Here is a 12,223-nt window from a genome sequence, read left to right on the forward strand (position 1 = left end):
TACAGCTTTCTAATAAGGAAATTCCAGGGGATTCTCTAGATTCTTTGGTCTGGCTAAGAATCACCTACTCCTACAGTTGGTAGTCCTTAGCCTGTTGAGTACCCATTGTGTATATAACATATTTGAAATACTCAGTTAACAAGTAGAGAAGGGAAAAAATCACAATTTTGTTTACTTTTGGTAGTTTTATCCAGCCCTTGATATTTTTCCTTTTCAGTTCCTTGCTGTGTGCAACAATGGACCAGAAAATTTTATCTCTAGCAGCAGAAAAAACAGCAGATGGCCTACAGGAATTTCTTCAAACCGTGAAAGAAGATGATGTGAGTATTGGGAAGCAAGTTCTGCCAAAAGCAGATGCCAGGCATGATGACAGATGCAAGGGACGTGTTAGAATTAATTCTGCCACTTCATCTGTCCCCCACTCTCCTTAGGAGACAAGGGTTTATTTGATAACAACTTATAGATGTAAAGAAATGGGGGAGAGGAAGAGATACGGACTACTTAAGGGCATTTGTGTACATTTATACAACTGTAATTTCTTGGGAACATACAGTTTAATGAAATCAACCCAATTTGAGATGGAATGCTTAAACAGATCAGTTTTCCTAAAAGAAAAAAAGTTAGCAGTTATACTTCAACAAAAATACCAGGCCCAGATAGTTTTGCAGGAGGCTTCTACCAAACCTTTAGAGATCAGAGGTAAGAGCTAGATAGTCCCAGTGCTACACAAATTGTTTTAGAGCGTATATATTACATAATGTATGTACATACATAAGGGAAGCTTCCAAGTGCTTTTTATAAAATATAACATTGATGCCCTAAACCTGGTAAAGACAGCTTGAAGGGGCTTCCATTGGTGAAATGTGAACATCAAAATAATCAAGTTCAGTTATGAATTATAAACCACTAAAATAATAAATCTGTTAGTCCATATTGATAATAAAAATAAATAAATGGTGAGAAAGGTTCTTGCTTACCATAAAGTTAGAAAATCGTCATTTGGCAACAGTCATGATCAAGATTAGATCAGGCAGAAGCTGCAGTGGATGCTAAATGCAGGGAGAAGTTTTTCGAACTTTTTATTTTGAACTGATTTTAGACTTACAGAAAAGTTGTAAAAATAGTAGACTTTCCATATAGTTCTCTCCCCAGTGTTAACATCTTACATAATAATTTCAGCAAAATTTTATGAACCAGGAAGTTAATATTTGTACAACACCTTTAGTGAGGCTAAAGACTATTTGAACCCTACCTGGTAGTTTTTTCACTGATACCTTTTTTTTTTTTTTTAATGTTCCAGAATCCCACTCAGGATCCTACACTGCACTTAATTGTCATTTTCCCCTGATTTTCCGCAATCTGCAACTGCTCCTCAGTCTTTCTCTGTCTTTTGAGAACACTGAAGAGTTTTGATCCATTATTTTGCTGAATGTCTGATGTGTCTCATGGTTGGACTCAGGACATGCATCCTTAGCAAAAAGACCACAGAAAGGGCTCCATGCCTTTTCACTGTGCGTCATATCATCGGGCTTGTGATGTGTCATACCTGGTGGTGCTGACTTTGAGAACCTGATATCAGAGGTTGCTGCTGGGCTTTTTCATTATACAAGAGAAAGTTAGATGAGGAACACGATACTTGCATGGTCTTAAAAGTTTCTTCCACAAACTGCATACTGGTTGCAAAGGGAGGGGAAAAAATAATTATAAAGTGGGAAAATCAGGCAACACATTTGACTGGGTGATCAGACTGATACTGCCAGTGAAGGACAGATGGTATCACATGCCTCCAGGTGTGATACTCCAAGAAGGACACAATATGACTTGTATTCTGGCCAAGAATACATAAACTCAGTCTACTCATGAGGAAGCATCAGACAACAGAGAATGAGAAATGTCCTGTCTTATAAAAATCTATTTTGACGGTGCCATTAACTTGGTAGTTCCAGTCTGTCCACTAAACGAAAAAATTTTAAGCCTTCCAACATAGCAAGGATACTAAATCTTACTTGGGGCTTTTCTGGTGGCTCAGATGGTAAAGAATCTGCCTGCAGTGCAGGAGACCTGGGTTCCGTCTCTGGGTGGGGAAGATGCCCTGGAGATGGGAATGGCTAACCCACTCTAGTATTCTTGCCTAAGGGAATCCCTTGGACAGAAGAGCCTGGTGGGCTACAGTCCATAGGGTCGCAGAGTCGGCCATGACTGAGTGACTAACATACACTTGGTTTACTTTTGCATTTTAAAATGCAGTGGAAAGGTGACTGAATAAGGTCAAAAACGAAGACCGCAGATCATTTAACTAGAGGGAGGAGGAGTGGAAGAGAGCTAGCATTTGTTTAGAACCTGCTGTGCACTAGCCCTGTGCAGGGTCCTCTCTACCTGTCATCTAATGTAATCCTCCTAACAGTGCTTTGAGGTAGGGCATAGACACACATAACAGAGGGTAAATAACCTGAGGTTGTAAAGCTAATATATGGCAAAGCGAGGATTCATATCTGGGTCTTCTGATTCTGGGGCCAGTTTTTTCCCTCATATGCCACATTGCCTTCTCTTAAAACTGAATTTTTTCAAGAAGAGTCAGGGTTTCTCAGACTTGGCACTGTGTATATTTTAGAGTGGCTAATTCTTTATTGAGGGAGGTTGTCCTGTGCATTGTAGGATGTTTAATAGCATCCCTGGCCTACACCCATTAGGTGACAGCACCCTTCCAGTTATAACAACTAAAAATGTCTCCAGGCATTGCCCTGCATACCCTGCCTAGGGTGGGGGATGAGGGAGTTGCCCCTGGTTGGGAACCTCTCTGTAATAAGGGTTATGTCAAGGGCTATGGGAGGTTCCAGGCGGAGCAGTCAGTTACTTCCTTATTAAGTATTTAAGAAGGGAGAGATGAAATCCAGTCAGAAAGACCAGGCACATGTAGAAGAGATCAAATTCAGTGTTTTATTGGTTTTGGCCTCTATGATAGTCCTTTGTCTGGATGTTATTAACCTCATCTTCTCAGGTTTTGCTGGCTGCTGCTGGTTAATTGCGAATGTTTGTGCTTTTTTTATCTTTACATTTTCTCCCTGGATGATCTTACATGTTCCCATTGACCTCTTTACTCTCTGAGCTCTACTTTGGCATATCCAGTTATCAACTTGACATCTCCACTTGGATATCTTAGAATAGTAGTTCTGAGCCCCGCATCAGATCTGCTAAATCAGAAACTGCAAGTGGAGGTCTCTGTTTTAACAAGCCCTCTGGAAGATTTAGATGCTTGCTTAATCCCAAATTTTCACCATGTCAGTAAATGGTGTCACCATCTACCCAGTTAGTTGCTTAACCCAGAAATTTGAGTTCTCCTTGATTTCTCTTTTTCCTTTATCACCACAGCCATTTCACTTCTAAACCACGAGGAAATCTGTCTTTGTCTTGGTCCATTCAGGCTGCTATAACAAAATACAGTAGACTGGGTGACTTATAACAACAATTATTTCTCATAGTTCTGGAGACCGAAAGTCCTGGATGATGGTTCTAGTATGGTCAAGTGAGTGCCTTCTTCTGGATTTCAGGTTTCACATTGTACCTTCATATGGTAGAAGGAGCCTGGGAGCTCTGTGGGATCTCTCATAAGAGCCCTAATCCCATTTGTGGGAGTTTCGTCCTACCTATTCACCTGGCAAAGTCTCCACCTCCAAATACCATTACAACGGGTCTGAAGAGTCCAACACGTGAATTTTGGGGGACATAAACATTCAGACCACAGTAAAGTCCTCCTGATCAAGCTCTCAAATATATCTTCAGTGTACCAATTTTCAAATTAAGATGGAGTTATATCCCAATAAACCCATTTTAAGTTGAAAATATTATACATTGAAAAATATGGTAAATCGGAAATGCATTTAATACACCTACCAAACATTGTAGCCTAACCTTACCTTAAATGTGCCAAGATTAGTCTTCAGTTGGGTAAAATCATCCAACAGCCTGTTTTTTAATAAAGTCGTGAATATCTCATGTAACTTATTGAATACTGTTCTGAGAGTGAAATACTGAATAGTTGCATGGGTGCAGAATCATTGTAAGTGTATTAGTTGTTTATCCTTGTGATCCCAAAGCTCATCACTAGCCCAGGAAAGGATAAAAATTTGATATATAATATCTACTGAATGTGTATTACTTTTGCACCACTGTAAAGTTGAAAAATCATAAGTTGATCCATTGTTTTAAGTTGGGGGCCACCTGTACTTCATCTTACAAAGTACTACAAACTGCAGTAGCTACTTATTTTTACAGTTCTGAGGACTAGAAGCCCAGGATCACAGTGTTGGCATTGTTGGTTCCTGCTAGGGCTGTGCTTATCCGTTTCATGCCTCTCGCCTTGCTTCTGGTTGATTGCTGACAGTCTTTGACATTCCTGGCCTCATGTCACCCACCCATGGTCTGTGCCTTCATCTTCACATAGCATTCTTGCTGTGTATGTGTTTCTGTCCCAAGTTTCCCATTCTTCTAAGGACATTAGTCATACTGGATTAGGGCCTACCCATATGACCTCACCTTCACTAATTACACCTGCAGTGACCCTGTTTCCAAATAAAATCACATTCTGAGGTGCTGGGGATTAGAACTTAAACATCAATTTTGGAGGGGAACACAATTCAACTCATGACTTCTCTGATGATGTCAATGTAGGCCATTATCTCTCTTGATCACTGTAGCAATCTCCTAGCATATTTCTGTTTCACTCTTAAACCCTTCCACAGTGTATTTTCTGCCACAGGAGGAAGACTGATTTTTTTTTTTTTTAAAACATCTATCATATCCCCCTCCTCTTTCTCTTTAGTTACTTCTGTTGCATTTCGACAAAAATCTGAACTTCCTACCATGGCCTACAAGATTCTTATCACCTGGTTCTCTCGAAATTCATCTTTTGCCACTCTTCCTTACTACTTTTCATCCAAATTGGTCTTCTAAATATTTTTTCAGGCCATCCAACTTGCCAAACTCCTTGCTCCTTCAGGACCTTTGCGTGTAACAATGCCTTCATCTGAAGTGTCTTCGTTTTCCCCCTTTGCATTACCAGCTTTTTCTCATCCTCCAGTCCTCTGTATGGAAATGTCCTCCACCTCACCTCCACCTCAGAGAAGCTTTCTCCCTGACTACTCTAGTGGAAGTTGCCTCCCTTTCCTCAATTACTGTCTGTTTCAGGCTTTTCAACCATTTCTTTTTCTGATTTTTTGTCCTGTTACCCTTTTTCCTTCTGTCCTACTGTAAACTGAGTCAGACTATGTCTGTCTTGTTCATGTCTTATCTAGCATTGTATACCTAATGCTGAGGAAGAAGAACATATTCAAAGAGTATTTGTTGAATGAATGTATGTCCCCAAGAACATAGCTCAATACCTAGTGCTGATTAAATACTTAATAAATGTTTGTAGAATGAACGTATGAATAAATTTCGTCTTGACAGCCCAGTATCATCTTACAATCCACCCTGCTATAATGTGAATACATATGTGAATTTTTGATGCCTGGACCTTCTGAAAGATGATTCTGACAGATGAGTGTTTTTCATATTGTGAGTTTAGGTCATTCAAATAGGGAAATTGTTGCCAGACTTGTACCTTTTCCGTCCTTTCTTTGTAGCTGACTGACCTCCTTCAGAATCAGGCAGTGAAAGGAAAAGCTGCTGGAGCACTACTGAAAGCCGTCTTCAAAGGTAATAATAATGCCACTTCTCTCTGGGTTCACTGGTACGTTGGTCTACTTTTGGCTCCTATTGCTACTTTTCGTATTGCTTGAAGCCCCACTGAAGCTTTTCTGTTTGGGGGATTTTACAGAATCAATAGCACTATCTTGTGGACTTAAATAATTTTTCTAAGGCAGGTAGAAGTAGCTATCTGAGATTGTATTGCTAGTTTTTGAACCTGTAAAGGGTGTACTTCATAAAATACGGTTTGGTTTAGTTGTGCTTTTAAGCTTGTGGAGAATGGCAATGTTTAATACTTAATCTGTGTTTAACAAGAGGCTAGGGAGCTCTGAGTTAACAAAATGGAATATCGTAGTTGACTTGTTTAGAGATGCTTAATTCCCAGTGGGGAATATTTGTTTCTGTATCTTGTACAAGGGCCAGTTTTATATTGGTGCAGATTGTAACTCACAATCATTTTATAAATTGTAGTAGAATAAAATTCTATAAGCACAAATTAAAAGTGGCTTTAGACTCTTAGCAGGTTATTTTAACTTGTTTTATTTTTCTTACCCCCTCAAGTAATTGGGTCTTGCCTTGCAAGGGTTCAAAAACACAAATTTAAAATTTGGAAGCTTTTTAAATGACTGTTTTGTAGAAATATCAGAGACCAGGAAGTAACGGAGAATCAGGAGCTGCTGCCTCTGTATACTAAGTGAAAGTTATAAGAGTAAAACTGGGAACAGATTATCATGGCTCCCACTTCTGTAACTAACCTTATTTTTACCTTGTTTAAAATCATAGATTTGGAAATCTGAGTTTCAAAGTAGCATGAATTATCAAATATTTATGGAAACTGCCTCATAACTATTTTAATCCTGTTAAATCAGTGCTGTGAAGGACCAGTAGTTAGCTAATGATGATGTTTTACAAAATTGAGATATAATCCATAAATTCACCCTTTTAAAGTATACATTATTTTATTGAGATGTAATTGACATCATAAAATTCACCCACTTAAAATATCAATTCAGTGGCTTTTAATGTATTCACCAAGATGCACACCTGTCACAATTTTTGAGTATTTTTATTATCCCTGAAAGAAACCTTACATTCCTTAGCTGTCACCTCCTAAATTCCTCATCCACTCCAGCCCTAAGAAACCACTTATCTGCTTTCTGTCTATAGATTTGCCTATTCTGGATATTTCATAAAAGTGGAATCATACTATATGTGTCCTTTGTGACTGGCTTCTTTTACTTTCTGTAAGGTTACTAAGATTCATCCATGTTGTAACCTGTATCAGTATTTCATTTCTTTTTATTTGTTGAATAATATTCCAGTATCAGAATAGATCATACTTTTCCATTCATGAATGGGTGGACATTTAGGTTATCTACACTTTAGCAATTACGAATACTGCTACAAATTTTTGTGTAAACACATTTTCATTTCTGTTTGGTGAATATTTAAGAGTAGAATTGCTGGGTCATATTGGACACAGTGAAGCGACTCAGCAGCAGCAGCAGCAGCGTGGTGACTCTGTGTTTAAGTGTCTGAGGACTGATGAGCTGTTTTCCAAAGCTTCTACATCATGTTCCCATCAGTACTGAATAAGGATTCCCATTTCCCACATCCTCTGTCAACACTTGTTATTGTCTTTTTCATTCTAGCCACTCTGGTGAGTGTGAAGGGGTATCTTAATTGTCGGTTTGATTTGCATTTTGCTGATGGCTAATGATATTGAATATCTATTCTTGTGCTTACTGACCATTTGTTTGTCTTTGGAGAAATGTGTGTTCAAATTGTTTGACCTTTTAAAAATTGGGTTGTCTTTTTATTACTGAGTTGTAATATTTAAATATTCTAGATACAAGTCCCTTATTAGATATATGAATCACAAAGTTTTTCTTCCATTTTAGGTTCTTTCCATTTTTTTAATGATATCTTTTGATGCACGAAGTTTTAAATTTTGATGTCTACTTAATTTTTTGTAGCTTGTGCTTTTGGTTTTTATCTAAAAGATCATTGCTTAATTCAAAGTTACAAAGATTTATACCTTTTCAAGATTTCTTAAAAAGATTTCTTGTGTTTTCTTTTCAAGATTATAATCTTAGCTTTTACCTTTATAACTTTGATCCATTTTTGAGTTAATTTTTGTATGTGATGTGAGGTAGGAGTCCAGCTTCATTTTTCCCCATTTTTTTCCTTCTTTTTAAAAAATATTTGTGTATTTATCTGGCTGTGGAATGTCTTCGTTGCAGCATGTGGGATCTAGTTCCATAACCAGGGATTGAACCTAGGCCGCCTGCATTGGGAGCACAGAGTCTTAGCCACTGGACCACCAGGGAAATCTCTCTTCCCATTTTCAGTAGTACCTTTATTGAGAATCAGTTGCCCATAAATGCAAGGGTTTATTTTTGGACTCAGTTGTATTCTCTTGATCTACGTATGTCTCCTTGTGTCAGCACCACACTGTCTTAATTAGAATAGCTTTGTGGTAAGCTTTAAAATTGCGAGGTGTAAGTCCTCCACTGTTTTCTTTTTTAGAATTAGTTTGGATATTCTGGGTCCCATGAGTTCTCATACGAATTTTAAGATTAGCTTGTCAATTTCTGCAAAAACGGAAACTGGGTTTTTGGTAGGGATTATGTTGAATCTATCTATGAAAAGTATTGCTATCTTTATATGTCTTCCATTAATAAATATGGTATATCTTTCCATTTACTTAGGTTCTTTTTCATTTCTTTCAACAAGATTTTGTACTTTTCAGAGTACAAGTGTTGCACTACTTTTATTAAATTTTTTCTGAAGTATTCTTTGAGTGATATTGTAAATGAGATTCTTAGTCTTCTCATTGTTCAGTGCTAGTGTATAGAAACACAGTAGATGAGTATATTGATCTCATATCTTGCAACCTTTCTGTACTTGTTTATTGGTTGTAGTAGTTTTTTTGTGGATCCCTTATAAACAAAATTATGTCATCTTTAAATATATGTAACTTGACTTCTTTCTCAATCTAGATGCCTTTTATTTTTCTAATCCAATTACCTTAGTTGGAACCTCCAGTACAATATTGAATAGAAATGCTGAGAGTGAACATCCTTGTTTTTTTTCCTGATTTCAGGGGGAAATCTTTCAGTTTTTTATTAGTAAGTATGTTGTTAGCTGTGGGTTTTTCATGGATGCCCTTTATCATGTTAAGGAGTTTTCCTTTTATTCCTAGTTTGTTGAGTGTTTTTTTTTTTTTAATCATGAAACAGTACTGAAATTTTCCAATGCTTTCTCTGTATCTGCTGAGGTGATCATGTGATTTTTATCCTTTATTCTATTTATGTGGTATATGAAATTGATTTTCATACATTGAACCAGTATTGTGTTACTGAGTTAAATCCAGTTTGGTTAGAGAGTACAGTCTTTGTTTTATGTTGCTGAGTTTAGTTTGCCAATATTTTGTTGAGGATTTTTGCATCTGTAGTCACAAGGAATATCGTTCATAGTTTTCTTAGAATGTCTGTCTGGTTTTGGTATAAAGGTAATACTGACCTCATAGACTCAGTTTGGAAATGTTACCTTCTCTTCTGTTTTTTTGGAAGAGTTGCTGTTAATTCTTTAAATGTTTGGTAAATTCACCAGTAAAGCCATTTGGTTCTGGACTTTTTGTAGAAGAGGTTTTATTGCTAATTTAGTCTCTGTTTATAAGTCTGTTTTGGTTTTCTATTATCTTAGTCAATTTTGATAACTTTGTGTCTTTATAGCAATTTGTTCATTTCGTATGTTGTTTATTCTATTACTTTATTTTATTTTATTTCTGCAAGATTAGTAGTAATGCCATTCTCATTCCTGATTTCAGTAATTTGATTCTTCTCCCTTTTTTTCATGGTCAGTCTAAAGATTTTCAATTTTGTTTATTTTTTCAAAGAAAAAGATGTGGTTTCCTTGATTTTTATTATTCTTCTATTCTTTCTTTCATTTATGTCTGCTCTTATTTTTATATTCTTTTCACTTGGTTTGAGTTTAGTTTCATCTCTTTATAATTCCTTATGGTAGAAGTTTGGGTTATTGATTTGAGATCTTTTTTAAGATAGGTATTTACAACTATAGGTTTCGTTTTAAGCTCTACTTTAGCTGTAGCCAGTAACTTTTGGAATGTGTTTTTTTTCCCATTCATCTCAAGGTATTTTTCTCTAATTTCTTGCTGACTTCACCCAGTGATGATGTTTTGAAGTAAAGTATGTTACTTAATTTGGGTTACTGGATCCCAGAAAAGCTTTAAGAAATATTAGAAGGTGTTCCTTCTTCTGCAGTATAAAATTATTTTAAAAATTAATGGCATGGATGGAAGTGTACAGAAAAGGTGGTATTTCAGTTTTCTGTCTAAATTAAAAGACTTTTTCAAAGCTCCTAAATATTGCTGTTTTAAGTACCATAGTAAGTATTTTGATAATTCTGTTTCTATATTCAACTGCAAAGCTGTTTGTTATTCCTGTTTGCCCTTCAACCTTGTAAGACTTCTTCCTTTTTTCTTTCTTTGTTTCTGTACTACCTGTTTAAAACGATAAGGTTTACCCTGTTCTGAGGAAGCTGGAGCTCTTAAGAGACTTAAGATATACAGTTGTTGTATCCAGTTGTTGGAATCAGGGGATTTACAGAAAGAAGTAGCATCTGAAATCATAGGATTGCTAATGCTGGAGGTGAGATGGAAAACAAAAACTTTTTTGGTTTTGGTTGGATTTGGAGTGGGGTTGGTAATTTATTGAGGGAGGGAAAATGTAAATGTCCCAAACCCACCATAGTTCGTACTTATAAGTAAGAACTACCGTTTTAAAACAACATAGCCGATGAAGGAGCCATAAACCACCTAGATGTTTATGTTACGTTTCCGGTATCATGGACATGTGTCTCTTTCGAGAGCTGGAATATCTAAGAACATCAGGGAACTGATAGAAGATCCTGACCTTTTGAAATCCTTTACCAGAGCTGAATGATTCCCTGAATCACTTTTAGAACCAGTTTTGGGCTTCAATGCCAGTTCTGTCAACTCAGCAAAAGACTGATTTTTGGAAAGAGGTATCAAACATCTAAATATTGCTGAATGTTTTTTTAATCCCATGAACTTTTAGGTTCACCGTTTTCCAGGACAGTTATTGGTTGAATTAGCCAATGAGTTTGTTAGTGCTATCAGTGAAGGCAAGCTAACAAATGGAAAGTCTTTGGAGCTGTTGCCCATCATTCTCACTGCCCTTGGTACCAAAAAGGAAAATCTGACTTTTGGAAAAGGTAATTTTTCTTCTGGTTTTAGTGGCTCTTTCTCTCTTCACTTGATCGGGTTTATTCTTCAGTGTATTTTGCATTTCTAGGTGAACTAAGTGGGGAAGAATGTAAGAAGCAGTTGATTAACACCCTCTGTTCTGGCAGGTAAGTCCTTAATAATATGAAGAACTTTTCTCAGGACTACAAGTCACCAAAAAAAGGAATATCATTTTTTTGAGAATTTATATCACTGAAGTTTTAGTCCTTTTTTTCGTTTATGATTTGCTGCTATAAAACCATTTAGTCTGTGATCAGTTTTTGAGAGAGGTTATTTGCTGTATTCTTTGTTCTAACATTATACACATAGTCTCTACTTACTTAACTGTCCATCTTAACGCAGCAATTTAGCCCTATAGTATTATTTGGAGTCCCAGGGTCTTCAAAGCTAGAAAGTCACCTTGGCACTATCTTTTATTTTGGGGCAGGGGGGATATTTTTTTTGATATATTTTTTTGAATGTATTTTTAATGATATTTTATCATTAAACCTGGTATTTGTATCTTTAAACCTGAAATACCAGTGTCTACGCTAAGGAAAAACTGCATTGTATAAGAAAGTCTTCATACATGAACATTTCAGTACAGAAATTTGTGACTAACTTAAGGATACAATAATAGAAATGTGTAAATTGTGGTATGTAAGCTATGAAAGAGCCACTCCATGCAATTTATACCCATTAAAAATGAAATATATAAAGACATATAGCGAAGATGAAAGATCTTTGTGTATATATGTGTATATATATAGTAAATCCTTATACATATTTATGTATACTTTTATATATATATTTATATATATATATAGTCTGAAATGAATAGAATACTAAGTTATATAATACTGTGATTATACTTCAGTATATTGAAAGGAACTAGATTATCCAAACCAGAGATAACTGCTTTCATGGTTCATAAGGTCTCTTACAGAAATAATTTTAAGCATGTATCAGCTCATGTATGTTTATCCATTTATTAGTTCTTAATTACACAAAAGTTTATTCATTCCACATTGTAATGTACCTTTTATTTTTCATTTAACACATATGTTCATGTCAGCATATCCTGCTTTACATCATTCTTTTTAATAGTTCCATAGTATTCTGATATTTAGCTAATCTCTTAATTGTTATTCAGTTTTTGCCAATAAACAATATTGGCTATTTGGGTTTTTGATAAAAGATGTTGCAGTTAACATTCTTTTATGTCTGGGTGACCTTTTATAAGCATGTACATGGGATATATTCCTAATA

At 36.0% G+C, this 12,223-nt stretch overlaps 1 protein-coding gene across 1 annotated transcript in view; it reads left to right on the top strand.

The window, feature by feature from the left end:
• Window positions 1–236: 236 nt before the first annotated feature.
• Window positions 237–12,223, top strand: part of FANCI (FA complementation group I) — a 59,831-nt gene continuing 47,844 nt past the window's right edge. The window contains exons 1-5 of the mRNA XM_052659434.1: window positions 237–320; window positions 5,622–5,694; window positions 10,228–10,358; window positions 10,788–10,944; window positions 11,025–11,082. Of these exons, the coding sequence (XP_052515394.1) occupies window positions 237–320; window positions 5,622–5,694; window positions 10,228–10,358; window positions 10,788–10,944; window positions 11,025–11,082 (503 nt within the window). The remainder of the gene's footprint in view (window positions 321–5,621; window positions 5,695–10,227; window positions 10,359–10,787; window positions 10,945–11,024; window positions 11,083–12,223) is intronic.

Source organism: Budorcas taxicolor, chromosome 21 (genome assembly GCF_023091745.1).
Source record: "Budorcas taxicolor isolate Tak-1 chromosome 21, Takin1.1, whole genome shotgun sequence".
Lineage (NCBI taxonomy): Eukaryota > Metazoa > Chordata > Mammalia > Artiodactyla > Bovidae > Budorcas > Budorcas taxicolor.